The sequence below is a fragment of the Silurus meridionalis genome, chromosome 19 (assembly GCF_014805685.1).
Source record: "Silurus meridionalis isolate SWU-2019-XX chromosome 19, ASM1480568v1, whole genome shotgun sequence".
NCBI classification, from domain to species: Eukaryota; Metazoa; Chordata; class Actinopteri; order Siluriformes; family Siluridae; genus Silurus; species Silurus meridionalis.
Genome location: NC_060902.1, coordinates 18,626,773 through 18,651,772, shown reverse-complemented (window position 1 = coordinate 18,651,772; position 25,000 = coordinate 18,626,773). Strand labels below are relative to the sequence as shown.

The 25,000-nt window shown below is 44.8% G+C and overlaps 2 protein-coding genes across 4 annotated transcripts in view; one reads left to right on the top strand and one right to left on the bottom strand.

Annotated features, from left to right (window-relative positions):
* The window catches only part of cacna1sa (calcium channel, voltage-dependent, L type, alpha 1S subunit, a), a 36,937-nt gene extending 23,122 nt beyond the window's left edge, over positions 1–13,815 (top strand). The window contains 8 exon segments of the mRNA XM_046875434.1: positions 3,770–3,866; positions 4,062–4,164; positions 4,252–4,353; positions 8,470–8,603; positions 11,885–12,010; positions 12,174–12,382; positions 12,458–12,516; positions 12,618–13,815. Coding sequence (XP_046731390.1) covers positions 3,770–3,866; positions 4,062–4,164; positions 4,252–4,353; positions 8,470–8,603; positions 11,885–12,010; positions 12,174–12,382; positions 12,458–12,500 — 814 coding nt within the window. The 3' untranslated portion in view covers positions 12,501–12,516; positions 12,618–13,815.
* A 3,410-nt stretch (positions 13,816–17,225) lies between these two features.
* The window catches only part of stk38b (serine/threonine kinase 38b), a 14,580-nt gene continuing 6,805 nt past the window's right edge, over positions 17,226–25,000 (bottom strand). For 2 of the 3 annotated variants that reach the window (XM_046875435.1, XM_046875438.1), the window contains 9 exons: positions 23,758–23,881; positions 23,491–23,645; positions 23,207–23,309; positions 23,025–23,086; positions 22,742–22,859; positions 22,536–22,659; positions 18,073–18,168; positions 17,754–17,848; positions 17,226–17,640 (listed from right to left, as the gene is read on the bottom strand). In XM_046875435.1, coding sequence (XP_046731391.1) covers positions 17,507–17,640; positions 17,754–17,848; positions 18,073–18,168; positions 22,536–22,659; positions 22,742–22,859; positions 23,025–23,086; positions 23,207–23,309; positions 23,491–23,645; positions 23,758–23,881 — 1,011 coding nt within the window. In that variant the 3' untranslated portion in view covers positions 17,226–17,506. The remainder of the gene's footprint in view (positions 17,641–17,753; positions 17,849–18,072; positions 18,169–22,535; positions 22,660–22,741; positions 22,860–23,024; positions 23,087–23,206; positions 23,310–23,490; positions 23,646–23,757; positions 23,882–25,000) is intronic. The other variant, XM_046875437.1, reaches the window with a different exon arrangement.

Here is a 25,000-nt window from a genome sequence, read left to right as displayed (position 1 = left end):
AACATAATGACAGAAATTGACTCCTACAGTTCTAAGACCACAGGATAGTCCTTTTCAACAGTGAACATTGTGTGCACTGTCTCACACACACAAACTCTGTTTAACCAAGTCCACAAACAAAAATATAATAATTTACAATAGTGTTGTTCTTTACTGCATGTTACTTAGTGGGACTTTTGGCATTCCTTGCCTTGAACAATCCCTTCAAATCTGCCTCAGATTCCGTTGTTGCCACTCAAGCAATTCTTTCACATGTGTGTCAGTCAGAACAGATCGATGCTTTGATTTCACGTGTTTCAGGGTAGAAAACACAGCCTTTGTGGGGTTTTTTATGTGCGTATTCACTTCGCTTGAGTTTAATACGGTATTTTCGTCAAATGCGCATGTGCGTGAGATGAATATACCGCAGGGGGGCAATTAATTTTACAAGGGGCCACATGAGAAACCTGAATTGTGTCAGAGGGCCACACCAACGATAATATTTTAGGGATGCACCGAAATGAAAATTCAATTCAAAAGGCAATGAAATCCATAATTTTTTGTGTTCTGCCTTTTGCCTCGGCACCATCACTGGAAAACTTTCCTGCCTTTTCAAAACGTCCTCTACAGACGGAGTGCGATGCTCGGATTGACTTTACTTTTCTGCGCGCGTTCTTCTCATATTTAGAAGGAAATCGGGATGTTTGTATTTCAGGTGATAAATTAAACCCGACTTGGAGAAACTCTTTGCAGATACACCCCCTCTTGAAATTTCAGCATTGCATGTTTTGCACATCGCTCTCCACACACCGCAGACATGTTGCTCTGATCCAGATAACCGTGTGCTGCTGCGCTTTTTTATTGCGTCATTATAATTGTGTTTCTGCGTGTTGTTTCGGTGATTTAGGGATTTCCGAAAATTCTCGGTGCATCCCTGTAATTTATGATTGGCCTCATGCCAAGGTCTGATATACCGCAAAGTTTCCCAGTAGGGGCAAGCTCATTTAAGTCTTAAAAATACCGTATTGAACTTAAGCAAAGCGAACACGCACATTAAAAATCAAACACACAAACTTCGAAAGGAACGTAAGAGCCGCATGAAACCAGCCAAAGAGCCGCATGCGGCGCGCGAGCCGCGGGTTGGCCACCCCTGATCTATACTCACACAATCACTGCACTCCCATAATCACTATACTCATATACTCATTCACTGCACTCCCTATTTACTATACTCACAACCACTATACTCTTACAATCACTATACTCTCACAATCACTGCACTCCCATAATCACTATACTGACAATCACTATACTGACAATCACTATACTCTCACAATCACTATACTCTCAAACCACTATACTCTCGCAACCACTATACTCTCACAATCACTATACTCTCACAATCACTATACACTGGAACCTCGGGTTACGAGTTTAATTGGTTCCATCACTTTACTCTTAACCTGAAAAGCTTGTATCCCGATACAAATTTTCCCATAAGAATGAATAGAAACTTCGGTAATCTGCTCTGGACACCCAAAAGGTGTTTCTTAAAAAAATAACGCCAATATTCACTAATATTATTTACTTTTAACATGTTATATTGAAATCGTATCATATAAAAACATATAAAAAATAAATTTTTAAATGGTACCTTACCTTTAAGAAGTCTCGCTGCGTGCATGATGGAGACGACGTCCGAGAAGCGGAGGAGGGAGAGTTATTGTTTGAAGGAGAATTTCCATCAGGCTACTTTGTTGGCGGCATGGTGATAGGAATACGTACAGTATTTAAAGTTCAGTAATTCCACACTGTTAGAGCGACGAGCGGATGTGTATGTGCTGCACGAGAGCGCAGCGAGAGCACGTGGCGATACGTAAAAAACTAACCTGCCTGCGATTTTTCCGTGCGCAACGCGTAACTAGAGGCAACATTTTTATGAACTGCGATTCGTAACCTGTATTATACGTATGCGGGCGTTCGTAACCCGAGGTTCCACTGTACTTTCACAATCACTATACTCTCACAATCACTGCACTCATATACTCACAATCACTGCACTCCTATTTACTATACTCACAACCACTATACTCTCACAATCACTATACTCTCACAACCACTATACTCTCACAATCACTATACTCTCACAATCACTATACTCACAATCACTATACTCACAATCACTGCACTCCCATAATCACTATACTCATATACTCACAATCACTATACTCACAACCACTATACTCTCACAACCACTATACTATCACAACCACTATACAACCACTATACTCTCACAACCACTATACTCTCACAACCACTATACTCTCACAATCACTATACTCTCACAATCACTATACACTGGAACCTCGGGTTACGAGTTTAATTGGTCCATCACTTTACTCTTAACCTGAAAAGCTTGTATCCCGATACAAATTTTCCCATAAGAATGAATAGAAACTTCGGTAATTCGTTCTGGACACCCAAAAGGTGTTTCTTAAAAAAAAAATAACGCCAATATTCACTAATATTATTTACTTTTAACATGTTATATTGAAATCGTATCATATAAAACATATAAAAATAAATTTTAAATGGTACCTTACCTTTAAGAAGTCTCGCTGCGTGCATGATGGAGACGACGTCCGTAGAAGCGGGAGGAGGGAGAGTTATTGTTTGGAAGGAGAATTTCCATCAGGCTACTTTGTTGGCGGCATGGTGATAGGAATACGTACAGTATTTAAAGTTCAGTAATTCCACACTGTTAGAGCGACGAGCGGATGTGTATGTGCTGCACGAGCGCAGCGAGAGCACGTGGCGATACGTAAAAACTAACCTGCCTGCGATTTTTCCGTGCGCAACGCGTAACTAGAGGCAACATTTTTTATGAACTGCGATTCGTAACCTGTATTATACGTATGCCGGGGCGTTCGTAACCCGAGGTTCCACTGTACTTTCACAATCACTATACTCTCACAATCACTGCACTCATATACTCACAATCACTGCACTCCTATTTACTATACTCACAACCACTATACTCTCACAATCACTATACTCTCACAACCACTATACTCTCACAATCACTATACTCTCACAATCACTATACTCACAATCACTATACTCACAATCACTGCACTCCCATAATCACTATACTCATATACTCAAATCACTATACTCACAACCACTATACTCTCACAACCACTATACTATCACAACCACTATACAACCACTATACTCTCACAACCACTATACTCTCACAACCACTATACTCTCACAACCACTATACTATCACAACCACTATACAACCACTATACTCTCACAACCACTATACTCTCACAACCACTATACTCTCACAACCACTATACTCCCTATTTACTATACTCACAATTACTAAACTTCATAACTACCATACTCCTCCAATCACCATATTCCTTAAGCGCTAGTGTGTGTGTGTGTGTGTGTGTGTGTGTGTGTGTGTGTGTGTGTGTGTGTGTGTGTGTGTGTTCTGGATGTTGTAACTCTGTTGCGGAGAATTCAGCCTCCGCTGGGCTTTGGCAAGTTCTGTCCTCACCGCGTTGCCTGCAAGGTGCCACACACACACACACACACACACACACACACACACACACACACACAAACACACACACACACACACATGTATTGCTTGTTTTGTTTATTTAGGCTCATTAGACATTTTGCTGTTGTGCATGCAATAGTTGTGATGTGTGTGTGTGTGTGTGTGTGTGTGTGTGTGTGTGTGTGTGTGCACGCATATGTGTGTGTTCTGTAGGGGGCGTATTAAACACCTGGATGTTGTAACTCTGTTGCGGAGAATTCAGCCTCCGCTGGGCTTTGGCAAGTTCTGTCCTCACCGCGTTGCCTGCAAGGTGCCACACACACACACACACACACACACACACACACACACACACACACACACACACACACACACACATGTATTGCTTGTTTTGTTTATTTAGGCTCATTAGACATTTTGCTGTTGTGCATGCAATAGTTGTGATGTGTGTGTGTGTGTGTGTGTGTGTGTGTGTGTGTGTGTGTGTGTGTGTGTGTGTGTGTAGAGGCTGATCTCCATGAATATGCCTTTAAACAGTGATGGCACTGTGACCTTTAATGCAACACTGTTTGCACTCGTACGGACAGGACTGCGGATAAAAACTGAGGGTACACACACAAACACACACACACACACAAAGATAATTTTATAATGAGGGTGCGGCCTAATTACTGTCTGTTCATGTGATTGATCAGGAAATTTCCAGCAGGCCAATGAGGAGCTGCGAGGAATCATTAAGAAGATCTGGAAGAGGACAAGCATGAAACTGCTGGATCAGGTCATTCCTCCTATAGGAGGTAACACACCCTAAACCCTACACACTATACCCTACATACCACACACCCTACACCACATATACCCTACACACTATACCCTACACACCACACACCCTACACCACATATACCCTACACCATATACCCTACACACACACACCTATACATATACCCTACACCCTATACCACATATACCCTACACTATACCCTACACACCCTATACCACATATACCCTACACTATACCCTACACCCTACACACTATAACCTACACCCTACACACACTATACCTACACACCTATACACATATACCCTACACACTATACTCTACACACCACACCCTATACCATATACCCTACACACTATACCCTATACACCACACACCCTATACCACATACCCTACACACACTATACCCTACACACCCTATACCACATATACCCTACACACTATACCCTACACACCCTATACCACATATACCCTACACACCACACACCCTATACCACATATACTACACACCACACACCTATACATATACCCTACACACTATACCCTACACACCACACACCTATACCACATATACCCTACACACTATACCTACACACCTATACCACATATACCTACACTATACCCTACACACTATACCACATATACCCTACACACTATACCCTACACCACACACCCTATACCACATATACCCTACATACTATACCCTACACACCACACACCCTATACCACATATACCCTACACACTATACCCTACACACACACACCCTATACTATATATACCCTACATACTATACCCTACACACTATACCACACACTATACACACCACACACTATACCACATATACCCTACACACTATACCCTACACACCACACACCCTATACCACATATACCCTACACACTATACCCTACACACCACACCCTATACCACATATACCCTACACACCACAGACCCTATACCACATATACCCTACACACACACACCCTATACCACATATATCCTACACACTATACCCTACACACCACATATACCTGACACACCACACACCCTATACCACATATACCCTACACACTATACTCTACACCACACACCCTATACCACATATACCCTACACACACTGTACCCTATACACACACACACCTATACCATATACCTACACACTACACACTATACTTTATACTCTACACACTATACTTTATACTCTACACACCATACTCTATAAAGCACACACCCTACACCCTATACCATATATACCCTACACCCTATACCATATACCCTACACACTATACACACCACACACCTACACCACATATACCCTACACACTATACCCTACACACCACACACCCTATACCACATATACCCTACACTATACTCTACACACATATACCATACACACTATACCCTACACACCCTACACCACATATACCCTACACACCCTATACCACATATGCCTACACACTATACTCTACACACACCCTATACCACATACACCCTACACACTATACCCTACACACATATACCTACACACTATACCCTACACCACACCCTATACCACATATACCTACACTATACTCTACACCATATACCCTACACACTATACCCTACACACCACACACCCTATACCACATATACCCTACACACTATACACACACACCCTACACCACATATACCCTGCACACTATACTATACACCCTACACCACATATGCCTACACACTATACCCTACACACCCTATACATATACCCTACACACACTATACCCTACACCCTATACACACACACACTATACACCACACACCTACACATATACCCTACACTATACACACTATACCCTACACATATACCTACACACTATAACCTACACACCCTACACCACATATACCCTACACACTATACCACACACCCTACCACATATACCCTACACACTATACACACACACACACCACATATACCCTACACACTATACACCACACCCTACACACATATACCTACACACACATATACCTGACACACCACACACTATACACACACTATACCCTACACACACCCTACACTATACCCTACACACTATACCTACACACACATATACCTACACCACATATGCCTACACACCACATATACCCTACACCACACACACCCTATACATATACCCTACACCCTATACCACATATACCCTACACACTATACCTACACACCTATACCATATACCCTACACTATACCTACACACACACACTATACACACACTATACCACATATGCCTACACACTATACACCACACACTATACCCTACACCACATATGCCTACACACTATACCCTACACACACCACACACCCTATACCATATACCCTACACACCATATACCCTACACCACATATACCTACACACACACCCTACACATATATACCTACACTATACCCTACACACACATATACCTGACACACCACACCCTATACCACATATACCTACACACTATACCTACACACCCTACACTATAACCTACACACTACACCACATATACCCTACACACTATACCTACACACCCTACACCACATATACCCTACACACTATAACCTACACCCTACACCACATATACCCTACACACTATACACCACACACCCTACACCACATATACCATACACCACACACCCTTCACCACATATACCATACACACTATACTTTATACTCTACACACCACACACCCTACACCCTACACACTATACTCTACACACCACATACACCACACTCCCTACACCCCACATACCCTACACACTATATTCTACACCACACCCTACACACTATACTTTACACACCACACACCCTATACACTATATTCTACACCACACACCCTACACACTATACTCTACACACCACACACCCTACACACTATATTCTATACCACACACCCTATACACCACACACCTTACACACACTGTACCTTATATACCACACACCCTGCACACTACACCCCATATACCCTACACATCACACCCTACACACACACACTGTACCCTATACACACACCACACCCTACACACTACACACCATACTCTATAAAGCACACACCCTACACACACTGTACCCTTTATACCACACACACACTACACCCCATATACCCTATACACTATAAATATATACTGTATATATTCAACTGCAGCATCAGCATCCGTTTGGGCTTTAAGGAAAAGGTCTTGCTGGGACGTTAACTCTCTCTGCAGTGTCTCTTTTTTTTTTCTTTTATCTTCCTTGTACTTTCCCTACTATTCTCCGTGTTTAGTCGAGTAATGACGCTTGAGATTAGAACTATTAGAACGGCGACTTGTTCTTGGCATATTAGACAGGTAGCATTTCCCTTAAACTCCACAAAAATAATACTGCAATAGCCATCTTTCTTACAACTGTCTGTACACCCTAACCCTAACCCTGTCCACTTTCCTTTTTGGTTTGGAAAGAGAAATCTTTCTTTTTTTTTTTGCAGCCAAACACCACCAAAAAAAAGCCCCAAAATCAGCGCTTCTTTTCTCAAATCTGCCGCCTGGAGTTTTTTTACGCGTTCAGGTTTTTTTTTATTATTATTTATTTATGTTTTTTTTTTTTTTTTTATAGAATTGTTTTTGTTTCAATTAAATATAAAGGGTTAATTTTCATATGAAGCAAATGAAAAAAATAATTAAATTATATATATATATATATATATATATATATATATATATATATATATATATATATATATATATATTTATGCGGGCCAGATTATGTTTTTATTATTTTACATCACTTGCGGACCGGAGGTAGGGGGGGTGAATATGAGACCACTCCCTACACCAAAGGTACTCAACAGGCAGCCTGTTGGCCACATGTAGTCGACTGCACTTCAAGATGTGGTCTGGAAAAATAGAAATAATTACAATTAATTATTAAAATTATCCTGGAAAGTCCTAAAAATTACGCCACAAAAATTAAGATTAAAATGTCAAACACCCTCATTTATATATAAGAGACAGCCAGACTTTAGCCAGATTTCAGCCAAACTTCACACAGACGTCAGACAGACTTTACACAGACACAGACATTACAGAGACTTTACACAAACACACTTTACATAGACTGTGTGTGTGCGTGTGTGTGTGTGTGTAGATGACGAGGTGACAGTAGGGAAGTTCTACGCTACATTCCTGATCCAGGAGCACTTTAGGAAGTTCATAAAGAGGCAGGAAGAATATTATGGCTACAGACCCACCAAGAATAAAAAAACCACTAATGAAATCCAGGTGAGATGAACATATTCTACCTGCTCCTTACACTAACAACCCGAGCGTGTCCCAAATCACCTCCCCTCACTCTCCCTGCTCCCTACACCTATTGCACCACACTCACGAGCCGTGTCCCAAATCACCTCTCCTCACTCTCCCTGCTCCCTACACCTCCTGCACCACACTCACGAGCCGTGTCCCAAATCACCTCTCCTCACTCTCCCTGCTCCCTACACCTATTGCACCACACTCACGAGCCGTGTCCCAAATCACCTACCCTCACTCTCCCTGCTCCCTACACCTACTGCACCACACTCACGAGCCGTGTCCCAAATCACCTCCCACACCTCCCTGCTCCCTACACCTACTGCACCACACTCACGAGCCGTGTCCCAAATCACCTCCCACACTCCCTGCTCCCTACACCTACTGTACCACACTCACGAGTCGTGTCCCAAATCACCTACCCTCACTCTCCCTGCTCCCTACACCTACTGCACCACACTCACGAGTCGTGTCCCAAATCACCTCCCCTCACTCTCCCTGCTCCCTACACCTACTGCACCACACTCACGAGTCGTGTCCCAAATCACCTCCCACACTCTCCTGCTCCCTACACCTACTGCACCACACTCACGAGTCGTGTCCCAAATCACCTTCCCACACTCCCTGCTCCCTACACCTACTGCACCACACTCACGAGCCGTGTCCCAAATCACCTTCCCACACTCTCCTGCTCCCCACACCTACTGCACCACACTCACGAGCCGTGTCCTAAATCACCTTCCCACACTCTCCTGCTCCCTACACCTACTGCACCACACTCACGAGCCGTGTCCTAAATCACCTCCCTCACTCTCCTGCTCCCTACACATACTGTACCACACCACGAGCCGTGTCCTAAATCACCTCCCTCACTCTCCCTGCTCCCTACACATACTGTACCACACTCACGAATCGTGTCCCAAATCACCTCCGCCCACTCTCCTGCTCCCTACACCTACTGCACCACACTCACTAGTCGTGTCCCAAATCACCTCCCACACTCTCCTGCTCCCCACACCTACTGTACCACACTCACGAGCCGTGTCCTAAATCACCTTCCCACACTCTCCTGCTCCCTACACCTACTGCAACACACTCACGAGCCGTGTCCTAAATCACCTCCTCACTCTCCTGCTCCCTACACATACTGTACCACACTCACGAGCCGTGTCCCAAATCACCTCCCTCACTCTCCTGCTCCCTACACATACTGTACCACACTCACGAATCGTGTCCCAAATCACCTCCCCACTCTCCCTGCTCCCTACACCTACTGTACCACACTCACGAGTCGTGTCCCAAATCACCTCCCACACTCTCCCTGCTCCCTACACCTACTGCACCACACTCACGAGCCGTGTCCTAAATCACCTTCCCACACTCTCCCTGCTCCCTACACCTACTAAACCACACTCACGAGCCGTGTCCTAAATCACCTCCCCTCACTCTCCCTGCTCCCTACACATACTGTACCACACTCACGAGCCGTGTCCTAAATCACCTCCCCTCACTCTCCCTGCTCCCTACACATACTGTACCACACTCACGAATCGTGTCCCAAATCACCTCCGCCCACTCTCCTGCTCCCTACACCTACTGCACCACACTCACTAGTCGTGTCCCAAATCACCTCCCACACTCTCCTGCTCCCTACACCTACTGTACCACACTCACGAGCCGTGTCCTAAATCACCTTCCCACACTCTCCCTGCTCCCTACACCTACTGCACCACACCACGAGCCGTGTCCTAAATCACCTTCCTCACTCTCCCTGCTCCCTACACATACTGTACCACACCACGAGCCGTGTCCTAAATCACCTCCCTCACTCTCCCTGCTCCCTACACATACTGTACCACACTCACGAATCGTGTCCCAAATCACCTCCGCCCACTCTCCTGCTCCCTACACCTACTGCACCACACTCACTAGTCGTGTCCCAAATCACCTCCCACACTCTCCTGCTCCCCACACCTACTGTACCACACTCACGAGCCGTGTCCTAAATCACCTTCCCACACTCTCCTGCTCCCTACACCTACTGCAACACACTCACGAGCCGTGTCCTAAATCACCTTCCTCACTCTCCTGCTCCCTACACATACTGTACCACACTCACGAGCCGTGTCCCAAATCACCTCCCTCACTCTCCTGCTCCCTACACATACTGTACCACACTCACGAATCGTGTCCCAAATCACCTCCGCCCACTCTCCCTGCTCCCTACACCTACTGTACCACACTCACGAGTCGTGTCCCAAATCACCTCCCCACACTCTCCCTGCTCCCTACACCTACTGCACCACACTCACGAGCCGTGTCCTAAATCACCTTCCCACACTCCCTGCTCCCTACACCTACTAAACCACACTCACGAGCCGTGTCCTAAATCACCTTCCCTCACTCTCCCTGCTCCCTACACATACTGTACCACACTCACGAGCCGTGTCCTAAATCACCTCCCCTCACTCTCCCTGCTCCCTACACATACTGTACCACACTCACGAATCGTGTCCCAAATCACCTCCGCCCACTCTCCTGCTCCCTACACCTACTGCACCACACTCACTAGTCGTGTCCCAAATCACCTCCCACACTCTCCTGCTCCCTACACCTACTGTACCACACTCACGAGCCGTGTCCTAAATCACCTTCCCACACTCTCCCTGCTCCCTACACCTACTGCACCACACCACGAGCCGTGTCCTAAATCACCTTCCTCACTCTCCCTGCTCCCTACACATACTGTACCACACCACGAGCCGTGTCCTAAATCACCTCCCTCACTCTCCCTGCTCCCTACACATACTGTACCACACTCACGAATCGTGTCCCAAATCACCTCCGCCCACTCTCCTGCTCCCTACACCTACTGTACCACACTCACGAGTCGTGTCCCAAATCACCTCCCCACACTCTCCCTGCTCCCTACACCTACTGCACCACACTCACGAGCCGTGTCCTAAATCACCTTCCCACACTCTCCCTGCTCCCTACACCTACTAAACCACACTCACGAGCCGTGTCCTAAATCACCTTCCCTCACTCTCCCTGCTCCCTACACATACTGTACCACACTCACGAACCGTGTCCCAAATCACCTCCCCTCACTCTCCCTGCTCCCTACACCTACTGCACCACACTCACGAACCGTGTCCCAAATCACCTCCCCTCACTCTCCCTGCTCCCTACACCTACTGCACCACACTCACGAGCCGTGTCCCAAATCACCTCCGCCCACTCTCCGGCTGCAGGCAGGGTTGAGGAGTATTGAGGAAGAGGCAGCTTCCGAGCTGCACAGAGCGATTTCTGGGAACCTGATGGATGATGATGAGATGGACAGAGTGATGGACGATTCGGATGAAGACGTAATTTACAGGGTGAGTCTCAAAAGTAAAGGCACCCAGGTTCACTTACAGTCAGCTTTCAGTTTGTACGTTCAGGCCGAGCGATGCTCCTCCTCCTTCCTCCTCCATGCTCCCTATTCAGTTTATATCAGGCTGGTGGTGTATAACTTTTTTGTTTGTGTGTGTGTGTGTGTAGCGTGCAGGAGGCCTGTTTGGGAATCACGTGGACCCATTCTCATGTGGAGGAGCTGCACACACTCAGGTTGTGAGTCAGCGCCCTCTACAGATCAGTGAAGAAACAATGCAAACTAGTGACACGCCCCCTAGAGTTTCTGCCCACACATACAACTACACACACCACACAAACAATAACAACAACACAAACAACAGCAGCAGCACAGAAAGGTAAGACACAGCGGTGCATTTGTGTATAATCATTATAATGGAATGTATATTTCTTCAGTGAACTCTATTTCCCAGCATGCACAAGTGTGGAAGTGGAGGGTCCAGTGAGTGCTGCTAAGCTGCTCATCTAGGAGGTGAACATACACACACACAGTTTACACTACAGGAATCTTTTGTTGGTGCACACAGAGCTCGGGTGTAAGAGAGAGAATGGCTTACTTCCTGTTTGGGGCAGGTGTTGGAGGCGGGGGGCTTGGCCTGTCTGGCTGCAGATCGTGTGTTCGTCAGAGTGATGATGGAGAAGATGGCAGCAGCTCTGCACGTGTACCTGCAGGACCTGGAGAGAAAAGCCACGCCCCTTCCCCCCGAGCTCAAGTGACACATTCTGCCATGTGTGACTTAAACAAAAACATGTTTATTTACAAATATTACTGTAGGGGAAATTATTATTTAAATTAATAAACAAATATGAAATATGAAAATGGACTGATGTAAAGAATCTGACGCATCAAATATACTATAAAAACAAGTAAATATAATTGTGCAGTCTAAAGCCCTATTCGGACGGGACTAGTTTTCCAAACGACATTCGAGTTAGAATTCTTTTCAGTCGACTTCTGTTATTTGATGTATGTATTCAGACGGGACTCACATCTCCGTGTTTATTACGGGGGTAGGAGTGTCTGTGTTTTACATGTGGGCATTGCACAAGACCACATGTCCAGGATGCGTGGGTTGCGTATGGTCATATGACCGATCAATAGTAAAATGTTTATACAGAATGTTTATTTCTTCAGGGTTGCATACACACCTACATCCATTATTGGTGCGCAGAAAGCAGAAAGTTGAATACCGGCGCACTAGGGTTAGTACGGTAGTTCACATTGACCAAAACACACAAGAAAACGTGTCTTGGAAAAAACATTTTGGGCAAACACAGACATCGCATTCGGACGGGATTAGATTTCTCAGAGGAGCGCCGAGTTTACTGAAAAACAGTGGGTCATTTGGTCTGGAATTGTTTACAGAGGTCGTGTGAGAGAAAGACAGACATGGCAGATTCGGACTGGGTTCAAATTACAAAGTACCTCTCTAACGACCCCCTGTAAAACTAGTCCTGTCTAAATAGGGCTTGTGTGTGTGTGTGTGATTACCTGTACTGATGTTCCTGAGTTCCAATCCCCACAGATGATGTTACAGATTACAGTGTACCGTATTTTCCTGACTATAAGCCGCTACTTTTGCACCTCTTTGAACTCCGCGGCTTAAACAACAAAGCGGCTAATTTATGGATGTTTCCTGGGTTTTTCCCGGTTTCACAAACTTCGAGCCAAAAAACCTGAACCCCAGAACATTAGACCAATGAAATTGCGGAACGGGTTCAGGTGAACCAATGAAACTCTTTATATTAAATCAGATGCGCTCCCACTGAATCGGGCGCAGACACTGTCTTTCATTAAAGCCTGTGTAAAGTTCATTAGTTTCAGTGTAGACAGGGTTCAGTGTGCGGCATATTTATGTTCAAAATAAAAATCTTTGTCAAATTCAGTGGGTGCAGTTTATATATGGGTGCGTTTAATAGTCCGGAAATTACAGTAATCATTTGAACACACACTGAGACTGGCGTGGGGTCACGAGGACGAGGAAATACACCGAGATCAAACATCTCAACTGAACAGCTTTATTAAATGATTTCAACACACACACACACACACACACACACACACACACACACACACACACACACAGGTTTGAACTTTGCATGTTGGAATTAAAGATGGAACAAACACGTGCTTGTGTGTGTGTTGTACTGTCTCCTGTTCAGTTCGTACCTTCTACATATCTCAGCAAAATATAAACACAATATACACATCAATAAATAGAGCTTATAGGCAACATCAGGAACAGCGTTCTGTCGTCATGGTAACAGAGAAACACAGCAAGTGCTACAGTGATTATACAATTATAAAATAACTCAAATATTTTTTGCATTACATTTGTGTGTGTGTGTGTGTGTTTGTGTGATACAAAAATGAATCTAGCAAAAATACAGGCTATACGAGTCTATATGTATAAAAAAAGCTTAAAGTGGAAACAGTGTCTGAGTGTGTGTGTATAGATGTGTAAATGTGTGTGTGTGTGTGTGTGTGTATAGATATATGTGCGTGCGTGCGTGTGTGGGCATTGGTGGGCCGTCAGGGTCAGTAAACACTTCTCTGCTGGACTAAACACTATCAGAAACACTGACCCACATTTATAACCTAACTCTAATATTTGTTCCATGAAATTGTATTAATTTATTCCATCAGTTTCTTCTCTTCATGTTAGTGTCATGGTAGTGTTTCTCTCGGCTGCACTGCTTCAGTACGTGTACGTGGATGGTAGATTTTTTGTCCAATCAGATTTCAGCCTCTATGTGCTGCCATGTGAATCTAATCTGCTCAGAGCCTTCAGAATCAGTACTGCTGGACTTTTACCATAGAGAATATTACCAACAGCTCTGTTTCTTTATCCAATCAGATTTCAGATTCTCCTCACAGAGCAGATCACTGGACCAGAATAGCGTCAGCACTGTTCCGTCTTCTGATTGGCTGTTCAGAGAGAAACTGTTACAGCCGAGTTCAACTGGTAAAACACGTGTGTAGCTCTGCACACGTTCATACATCTGAGACTTTTTTTTTACCACTTTTATGCCACGTGTTGTTATATAGTGTGTTTGTATTGTATTAATGGTTTCTATAATTGTGAAGTGATAGTGGTGTATTAAGAGGTGGAGTAAGTCGGGTACGTCCTCACTGCAGGTCCAGGTACCAAATACACGGCCCACCACTGTGTGTGTATAGATGTGTACATGTGTGTGTGTTTAGATATATGCAAGTGTGTGTGTGTGTATAGATATATGTTTTGCGTGTGTGTGTGTGTGTGTATGTATATATAGATATATGTAAGTGTGTGTGTGTGTGTATGTATCTATGTGTATAGATATGTGTGTGTGTGTATGTATCTATGTGTATAGATATATGTGTGTGTGTATAGATATGTAATTGTATGTGTAGATATAATTTATGAGTGTGTGTGTGTGTATGTATCTATGTGTATAGATATATGTAAGTGTGTGTGTGTATGTATCTATGTGTATAGATATATGTGTGTATAGATATGTAATTGTGTATGTGTAGATATAATTTATGTGTGTGTGTGTGTGTGTGTGTGTGTATCTATGTGTATAGATATATGTAAGTGTGTGTGTGTATGTATCTATGTGTATAGATATGTGTGTGTGTGTATGTATGTGTATAGATATATGTGTGTGTATAGATATGTAAGTGTGTGTGTGTGTGTAGATATAATTTATGAGTGTGTGTGTGTGTGTGTGTGTGTGTGTATGTATCTATGTGTAGATATATGTAAGTGTGTGTGTGTATGTATCTATGTGTATAGATATGTGTGTGTGTGTGTGTGTATCTATGTGTATAGATATATGTGTGTGTGTATAGATATGTAATGTGTATGTGTAGATATAATTTATGTGTGTGTGTGTAGCTATGTGTATAGATATATGTAAGTGTGTGTGTATAGATATGTAAGTGTGTGTATGTGTAGATATAATTTATGAGTGTGTGTGTGTGTGTGTGTGTGTGTGTGTATCTATGTGTATAGATATATGTAAGTGTGTGTGTGTATGTATCTATGTATAGATATGTGTGTGTGTGTGTGTGTATGTATCTATGTGTATAGATATATGTGTGTGTGTATAGATATGTAATTGTGTATGTGTAGATATAATTTATGAGTGTGTGTGTGTGTGTGTGTGTGTGTGTGTGTGTGTGTGTGTGTATCTATGTGTATAGATATATGTAAGTGTGTGTGTGTGTGTATGTATCTGTGTATAGATATATGTGTGTGTATAGATATGTAATTGTGTATGTGTAGATATAATTTATAAGAGTGTGTGTGTGTGTGTGTGTGTGTATGTATCTATGTGTATAGATATATGTGTGTGTGTGTATGTATCTATGTGTATAGATATATGTAAGTGTGTGTGTGTATAGATATGTAATTGTGTATGTGTAGATATAATTTATGAGTGTGTGTGTATGTATCTATGTGTATAGATATATGTAAGTGTGTGTGTGTATGTATCTATGTATAGATATATGTGTGTGTGTGTGTATAGATATGTAATTGTGTATGTGTAGATATAATTTATGTGTGTGTGTGTGTGTGTGTGTATATGTATCTATGTATAGATATATGTAAGTGTGTGTGTGTGTGTATGTATCTATGTGTATAGATATATGTAAGTGTGTGTGTGTGTGTGTGTGTATGTATCTATGTGTATAGATATATGTGTGTGTGTGTGTGTATGTGTAGATATAATTTATAAGAGTGTGTGTGTGTGTGTGTGTGTGTGTGTATGTATCTATGTGTATAGATATATGTAAGTGTGTGTGTGTATAGATATGTAATTGTGTATCTGTAGATATAATTTATAAGAGTGTGTGTGTGTGTGTGTGTGTGTGTATGTATCTATGTGTATAGATATATGTAAGTGTGTGTGTATGTAGCTATGTGTATAGATATATGTAAGTGTGTGTGTATGTATGTGTGTATAGATATATGTAAGTGTGTGTGTGTATAGATATGTAATTGTTTATGAGTAGATATAATTTATAAGAGAGTGTGTGTGTGTGTGTGTATAGCTGCCATGGTTTTACATTGTAGTTAAATCTGTAAAGTCTGGAACCATCAGTGTGAAGGTGTGGTGTCACCATGGCAACCAGTAACTCCTGCATGCTAATTGGCTGATGATGAAGAAAGTAAATAAAAGACAACAGAAGGCTTTCTGAGAGACGGCTGTGTTAACAACAACCTGAGCTTTTACATTGATTGCTATAGCAACATGAATGCTGTTGTGTGACTGACAGACAGACTGCCTGTGAGGAAGAAACAGAAGGCAGCGGTAGTGAATGAGGTGGGGCCGATCTGAACTGAAACAATACATTTAAGCTCTTCTGATGTCAGCCAATAGAAACACAGCATTCTGTAGGTGTGGCAGTGATTGGATGGGATACAGGAAGGAGAGACAGACAGACAAACGGAGAGACGGGTGCATGTCTGCACTCATCTCTTCCCTCCCTTCATGTAGGATGGGATGGCTCCTCGTGCAGTCAGTCCTTCAAATCTCTTATAGGTGTAGTTTATAAACACCCAGTCCTTATTCTTATAGTTCGACTCCGCATGACTACTGCCCACTGCTGGGGTGGGGGTGGGGCAAAAGGGGGCAGAGAGAGAAAAGGTGAGTATGACAGGGTTCTATGATAAGAACCCCATTACTGTTTACTGGTGTGTGTGTGTGTGTGTGTATTACCAGCAGGCTGCAGGATGTCTGACTCAGGAAACTCGTCAAAATTTGAGGTGTCGTCAATGCTCTTGATTTCAATTGGGATGGCTGCAGGTCTCTCTCTGTGTGTGATACACACGTGCGCGCACACACACACACACACACACACACACACACACACACGCACACACACACACACGTGCACACACGTGCACACACGTGCACACACGTGCACACACAATTCATACAATAAAAAACTTCACTACAAACAAGAGCAGAATACGAGCCAGAAAATTAGAAGCAAATAAAGATAATAAAGGTGATGAAGATGATAAAGTGGAGACACCTGATGTGATCGTAATCAACTCCCTCAAAGAATGGGTTCCTCTTAATCTCCTCAACTCCTCCAGCTCCAATACGATGATCTGCTTCACAACAGAACCTAAGTACAGAGTTCAGTGTTTACATTAACATTAGGATATAAGGGCACAGGGGGTAGGATATAGGGTAGGATCAGGGGTTAGGATATAGGGTAGGATCAGGATATAGGGTAGGATCAGGATATAGGGTAGGATCAGGGGTTAGGATATAGGGTAGGATCAGGATATAGGTAGGATCAGGGGTTAGGATATAGGGTAGGATCAGGGGTTAGGATATAGGGTAGGATCAGGATATAGGTAGGATCAGGGGTTAGGATATAGGGTAGGATCAGGATAGGGTAGGATCAGGGGTTAGGATATAGGGTAGGATCAGGGGTTAGGATATAGGGTAGGATCAGGATATAGGGTAGGATCAGGGGTTAGGATATAGGGTAGGATCAGGATATAGGGTAGGATCAGGGGTTAGGATATAGGGTAGGATCAGGATCAGGATATAGGGTAGGATCAGGGGTTAGGATATAGGGTAGGATCAGGGGTTAGGATATAGGGTAGGATCAGGATATAGGGTAGGATCAGGGGTTAGGATATAGGGTAGGATCAGGATATAGGGTAGGATCAGGATATAGGGTAGGATCAGGGGTTAGGATATAGGGCAGGATCAGGGGTTGGGATATAGGGTAGGATCAGGATATAGGGCAGGATCAGGGGTTAGGATATAGGGTAGGATCAGGATATAGGGCAGGATCAGGGGTTAGGGTTAGGGTAGGATCAGGGGTTAGGATATAGGCAGGATCAGGGGTTAGGGTTAGGTAGGATCAGGATAGGGTAGGATCAGGATAGGGTAGGATCAGGATATAGGGTAGGATCAGGGGTTAGGATATAGGGTAGGATCAGGGGTTAGGACATAGGGTAGGATCAGGATATAGGGTGGGATCAGGGGTTAGGATATAGGGTAGGATCAGGGGTTAGGATATAGGTAGGATCAGGATATAGGGTAGGATCAGGGTATAGGGCAGGATCAGGATAGGGTAGGATCAGGGGTTAGGATATAGGGTAGGATCAGGATATAGGGTAGGATCAGGGGTTAGGATACAGGGCAGGATGAGGGGTTAGGATATAGGGTAGGATCAGGATATAGGGTAGGATCAGGGGTTAGGATATAGGGCAGGATCAGGGGTTGGGATATAGGGTAGGATCAGGATATAGGGCAGGATCAGGGGTTAGGATATAGGGTAGGATCAGGATCAGGATATAGGGCAGGATCAGGGGTTAGGATATAGGGTAGGATCAGGGGTTAGGATATAGGGTAGGATCAGGATATAGGGCAGGATCAGGGGTTAGGATATAGGGTAGGATCAGGGGTTAGGATATAGGGTAGGATCAGGATATAGGGTAGGATCAGGATATAGGGTAGGATCAGGGGTTAGGATATAGGGTAGGATCAGGATATAGGGTAGGATCAGGGGTTAGGATATAGGGTAGGATCAGGGGTTAGGACATAGGGTAGGATCAGGATATAGGGTAGGATCAGGGGTTAGGATATAGGGTAGGATCAGGATAGGGTAGGATCAGGGGTTAGGATATAGGGTAGGATCAGGGGTTAGGGTTAGGGTAGGATCAGGATATAGGGTAGGATCAGGGGTTAGGATAGGGTAGGATCAGGATATAGGGTGGGATCAGGGGTTAGGATATAGGGTAGGATCAGGATATAGGGTAGGATCAGGGGTTAGGATATAGGGTAGGATCAGGGGTTAGGATATAGGGTAGGATCAGGATATAGGGTAGGATCAGGGGTTAGGATATAGGGTAGGATCAGGATATAGGGTAGGATCAGGATATAGGGTAGGATCAGGGGTTAGGATATAGGGTAGGATCAGGGGTTGGGATATAGGGTAGGATCAGGATATAGGGCAGGATCAGGGGTTAGGATATAGGGTAGGATCAGGACATAGGGCAGGATCAGGGGTTAGGATATAGGGTAGGATCAGGATATAGGGCAGGATCAGGGGTTGGGATATAGGGTAGGATCAGGATATAGGGTAGGATCAGGATATAGGGTAGGATCAGGGGTTAGGATATAGGGTAGGATCAGGGGTTAGGATATAGGGTAGGATCAGGATATAGGGTGGGATCAGGGGTTAGGATATAGGGTAGGATCAGGATATAGGGTAGGATCAGGGGTTAGGATAGGGTAGGATCAGGATATAGGGTAGGATCAGGGTATAGGGCAGGATCAGGGGTTGGGATATAGGGTAGGATCAGGATATAGGGTAGGATCAGGGGTTAGGATACAGGGCAGGATCAGGGGTTAGGATATAGGGTAGGATCAGGATATAGGGTAGGATCAGGGGTTAGGATATAGGGCAGGATCAGGGGTTAGGATAGGGTAGGATCAGGATATAGGGCAGGATCAGGGGTTAGGACATAGGGTAGGATCAGGATATAGGGCAGGATCAGGGGTTGGGATATAGGGTAGGATCAGGGGTTAGGATATAGGGTAGGATCAGGATATAGGGCAGGATCAGGGGTTAGGATATAGGGTAGGATCAGGTGTTAGGATATAGGGTAGGATCAGGGGTTAGGATATAGGGTAGGATCAGGGGTTAGGATATAGGGCAGGATCAGGGGTTAGGATATAGGGTAGGATCAGGGGTTAGGATATAGGGCAGGATCAGGGGTTAGGATATAGGGCAGGACCAGGGGTTAGGATATAGGGTAGGATCAGGATATAGGGTAGGATCAGGGGTTAGGATATAGGGTAGGATCAGGATATAGGGTAGGATCAGGGGTTAGGATATAGGGTAGGATCAGGGGTTAGGGTTAGGTAGGATCAGGATAGGGCAGGATCAGGACATAGGGTAGGATCAGGATATAGGGTAGGATCAGGGGTTAGGATACAGGGCAGGATCAGGGGTTAGGGTTAGGGTAGGATCAGGGGTTAGGATATAGGGCAGGATCAGTGGTTAGGATATAGGGTAGGATCAGGATATAGGGTAGGATCAGGGGTTAGGATATAGGGCAGGATCAGGGGTTGGGACATAGGGTAGGATCAGGACATAGGCAGGATCAGGGGTTAGGATATAGGGTAGGATCAGGACATAGGGCAGGATCAGGGGTTAGGATATAGGGTAGGATCAGGGGTTAGGATATAGGGTAGGATCAGGATATAGGGTAGGATCAGGATCAGGGGTTAGGATATAGGGTAGGATCAGGATATAGGGTAGGATCAGGGGTTAGGACATAGGGTAGGATCAGGGGTTAGGATAGGGCAGGATCAGGGGTTAGACATAGGGTAGGATCAGGATATAGGGCAGGATCAGGGGTTAGGATATAGGGTAGGATCAGGGGTTAGGATAGGGCAGGATCAGGGGTTGGGATATAGGCAGGATCAGGATAGGGTAGGATCAGGGGTTAGGATATAGGGTAGGATCAGGGTTAGGATAGGGTAGGATCAGGACATAGGGTAGGATCAGGGGTTAGGATATAGGGTAGGATCAGGGTTAGGACATAGGTAGGATCAGGACATAGGGTAGGATCAGGGGTTAGGATATAGGGTAGGATCAGGACATAGGGTAGGATCAGGGTTAGGATATAGGGTAGGATCAGGGTTAGGATATAGGGCAGGACCAGGGGTTAGGATATAGGGCAGGATCAGGGGTTAGGATATGGGGTAGGATCAGGGGTTAGGATATAGGGTAGGATCAGGGTTAGGATAGGGTAGGATCAGGGGTTAGGACATAGGGTAGGATCAGGGGTTAGGGTTAGGATATAGGGTGGGATCAGGGGTTAGGATATAGGGTAGGATCAGGGGTTGGGATATAGGGTAGGATCAGGGTAGGATCAGGGGTTAGGATATAGGTAGGATCAGGGTTAGGATATAGGCAGGATCAGGGTTAGGATATAGGGCAGGATCAGGGGTTAGGATATAGGGCAGGATCAGGGGTTAGGATATAGGGCAGGACCAGGGGTTAGGATATAGGGCAGGACCAGGGGTTAGGATATAGGGTAGGATCAGGATAGGGTAGGATCAGGATATAGGGTAGGATCAGGGGTTAGGATATAGGGTAGGATCAGGGGTTAGGATATAGGGTAGGATCAGGGGTTAGGATATAGGGCAGGACCAGGGGTTAGGATATAGGGCAGGATCAGGGGTTAGGATATGGGGTAGGATCAGGATCAGGGGTTAGGGTTAGGATATAGGGTAGGATCAGGGGTTAGGGTTAGGGTAGGATCAGGAGTTAGGATATAGGGCAGGATCAGTGGTTAGGATATAGGGCAGGATCAGGGGTTAGGATATAGGGCAGGACCAGGGGTTAGGGTTATCGTAGGATCAGGGTTTAGGATATAGGGTACAGGGTTTAGGATATAGGGTACAGGGTTTAGGATATAGGGTACAGGGTTTAGGATATAGGGTACAGGGTTTAGGCACCTGAGGATGAGTTGTTTGGCTCTGTCAGAGATCGGCACCTCAGGAGGGAAAATCAGAGTCTCCTTCCAGTTCATCACCTTCTTATACGTCTCCTGGGGAGTCTCTGAACAAAATGGTGGATATCCTACACACAAACACACACACTGAGGGAGGTATGTAATGAAGTGGTGTGTAACTGTGATGTATGAAGCAGCAGTGTGACTGACCAATCAGCATCTCGTACATAATCACACCCAGACTCCACCAATCACAAAGCTTATTATACCCCGTCTGCATAAACACCTCTGGGGCTATGTAGTCTGGAGTTCCAACTGTGGAAAACGCCTCACATACACACACACACACACACACACACACACACACACACACACACACACACACACACACACACACACACACACACGTCTCAGAGACACACAGAGAAAGAGGGATAGAGAGAGAAACAGAAAGAGAGAAAGAGGAATAAAGGTGTTAATAATGAGTTATTACCATCTGCCTCCTGTTACGCTTCCATGTTTCTGCTTTTCTCTTGGAGTTCATTTTCTGAGCAGCTGTGAACACACACACACACACACACACACACACACACACACACACACACCCCGAGTCAGAGTGAGATGAGTAAGGTAGTGGTGTGCCCAGTGCATGCTGGGAAAAGGAGCCTCACTCACTGAAGTCAGTGTTGAGGTTGTGGCTCAGGTTCCTGTAGAATTCTGTACGATGGGCTTTCTTCAGTCCAGTACACAGACCAAAGTCTGAGAGTTTCACATGTCCCTGTAACACACACACACACACACACACACACACACACACACACACACACACACAGAGCAGATCAGGGTGGGGTCAAAAAGAAGAAGAGAGGAACAAAAAGCAGAAGGGGACGTGTATATATATATATATATATATATATATATATATATATATATATATATATAGGGCTGGTAGGGCGGACCTTGGAGTCGAGCAGCAGGTTATCAGGTTTGATGTCTCTGTGAATGAAGCCGAGCTGGTGGATGGAGTCGATGGCCAGAACAGTTTCAGCCACATAGAACTGCGTCTCCTCCTCACACAGAGTGTCCTTCTTCATCAGCAGTGTCATCATGTCACCTACAGCCAGGGGGAGCAGGGACCAGTTCAACCACACACTACACATCCAGCAGAGCCTCAGATTAGTGTGTGTGTGTGTGTGTGTGTGTGTGTGTGTGTGTAGCAACAGCACCTCCTGGCAGAAACTCCATAAGCAGGTAGAGATTTTGTTTATCCTGGAAACTGTAGAACATCTTCACTGCCCACAAACTGTCTGCCTGAACCAGTATATCTCTCTCTGCACGGATATGAGCCACCTGAGAGAGAGAGAGAGAGAGAGAGAGAGAGAGAGAGAGAGAGAAGGAGGGGGAGGGGGAGAGAGGGAGGGAGTGAGAGAGAGAATGAGAGAGGAGAGAAAGAGATGGAGAGAGAAAGAGAGAGGAAGAGAAAGAGATGGAGAGAGAGCGAGAGAGAAGGAGAGGAGAGAGAAGGAGAGAAAGAGAAGGAGAGAAAGAGATGGAGAGAGAGAGAGAGAGAGAGAGATGGAGAAACATTAGGATTGTTTTAACAGACTTTCATTAAATCAATTACAATACAAAAGAAAAGGTCACATCACCATAGCAGAAGATGAAAGTGTAAGTTTCCTTCTACAACAGAACCCCAAACCTGATTAAACACCACTGCAGTGTGAACAGACAGATCCTTCATCTCTTTGTAATAATTGAATTCAACTAAATTCCTGGATCTGATAAGACTCGTTGTCAGGGTGCGAGTGAAACAGGAGGCGGACGCAGGAATAAGCTCACTCAGGTTTAATGATGAGAATGAGAGAGTGAGACACACACAAGCACACACACACACACACACACACACACACACACACACACACACACACACACACACACACACACACGGCTGAGAGAGTCCGAGGTGCGTTTTGGGGAAGCGTAGCTGACCCGAGATGCGCGGGGAGGAGAAGCACAGCCGATACGGGATTGAGGAGTCCGGATGAAACGGATAAATAGAGTCCGTGTGGAAATCCGGACACAAAAACATAGACCGCACGTAAAGTCCAACACATACAATAACGAACGGGGATTGGGAGTGAAAGAGGAGCTTATATAGAAGCGGGGTGGAGTGATGATGAACCCCAGGTGAGCGTGATGATGCCTGGAGCTCCAGAGAGAGTGGAGGCATGAGTGATGATGAGCTCCAGGTGTGCGTGATTAAACCTGGAGCTCTAAGGAGAGCAGAGGCATAGAGAGCCACCAAAGGGGGCGTGGCAGGGGGGTTCCCTGAAACTTGTAAAGCAGTATTATGTCTTGGTCTTGAGATTTATCTATCATGTTTTTCGCTCTTTTCGCTCGACCACTTATAAAGTTAATCGACTGCGTTTGTATCTTTGATTACGGTTACAGTAAAACCAGCACCTGAAA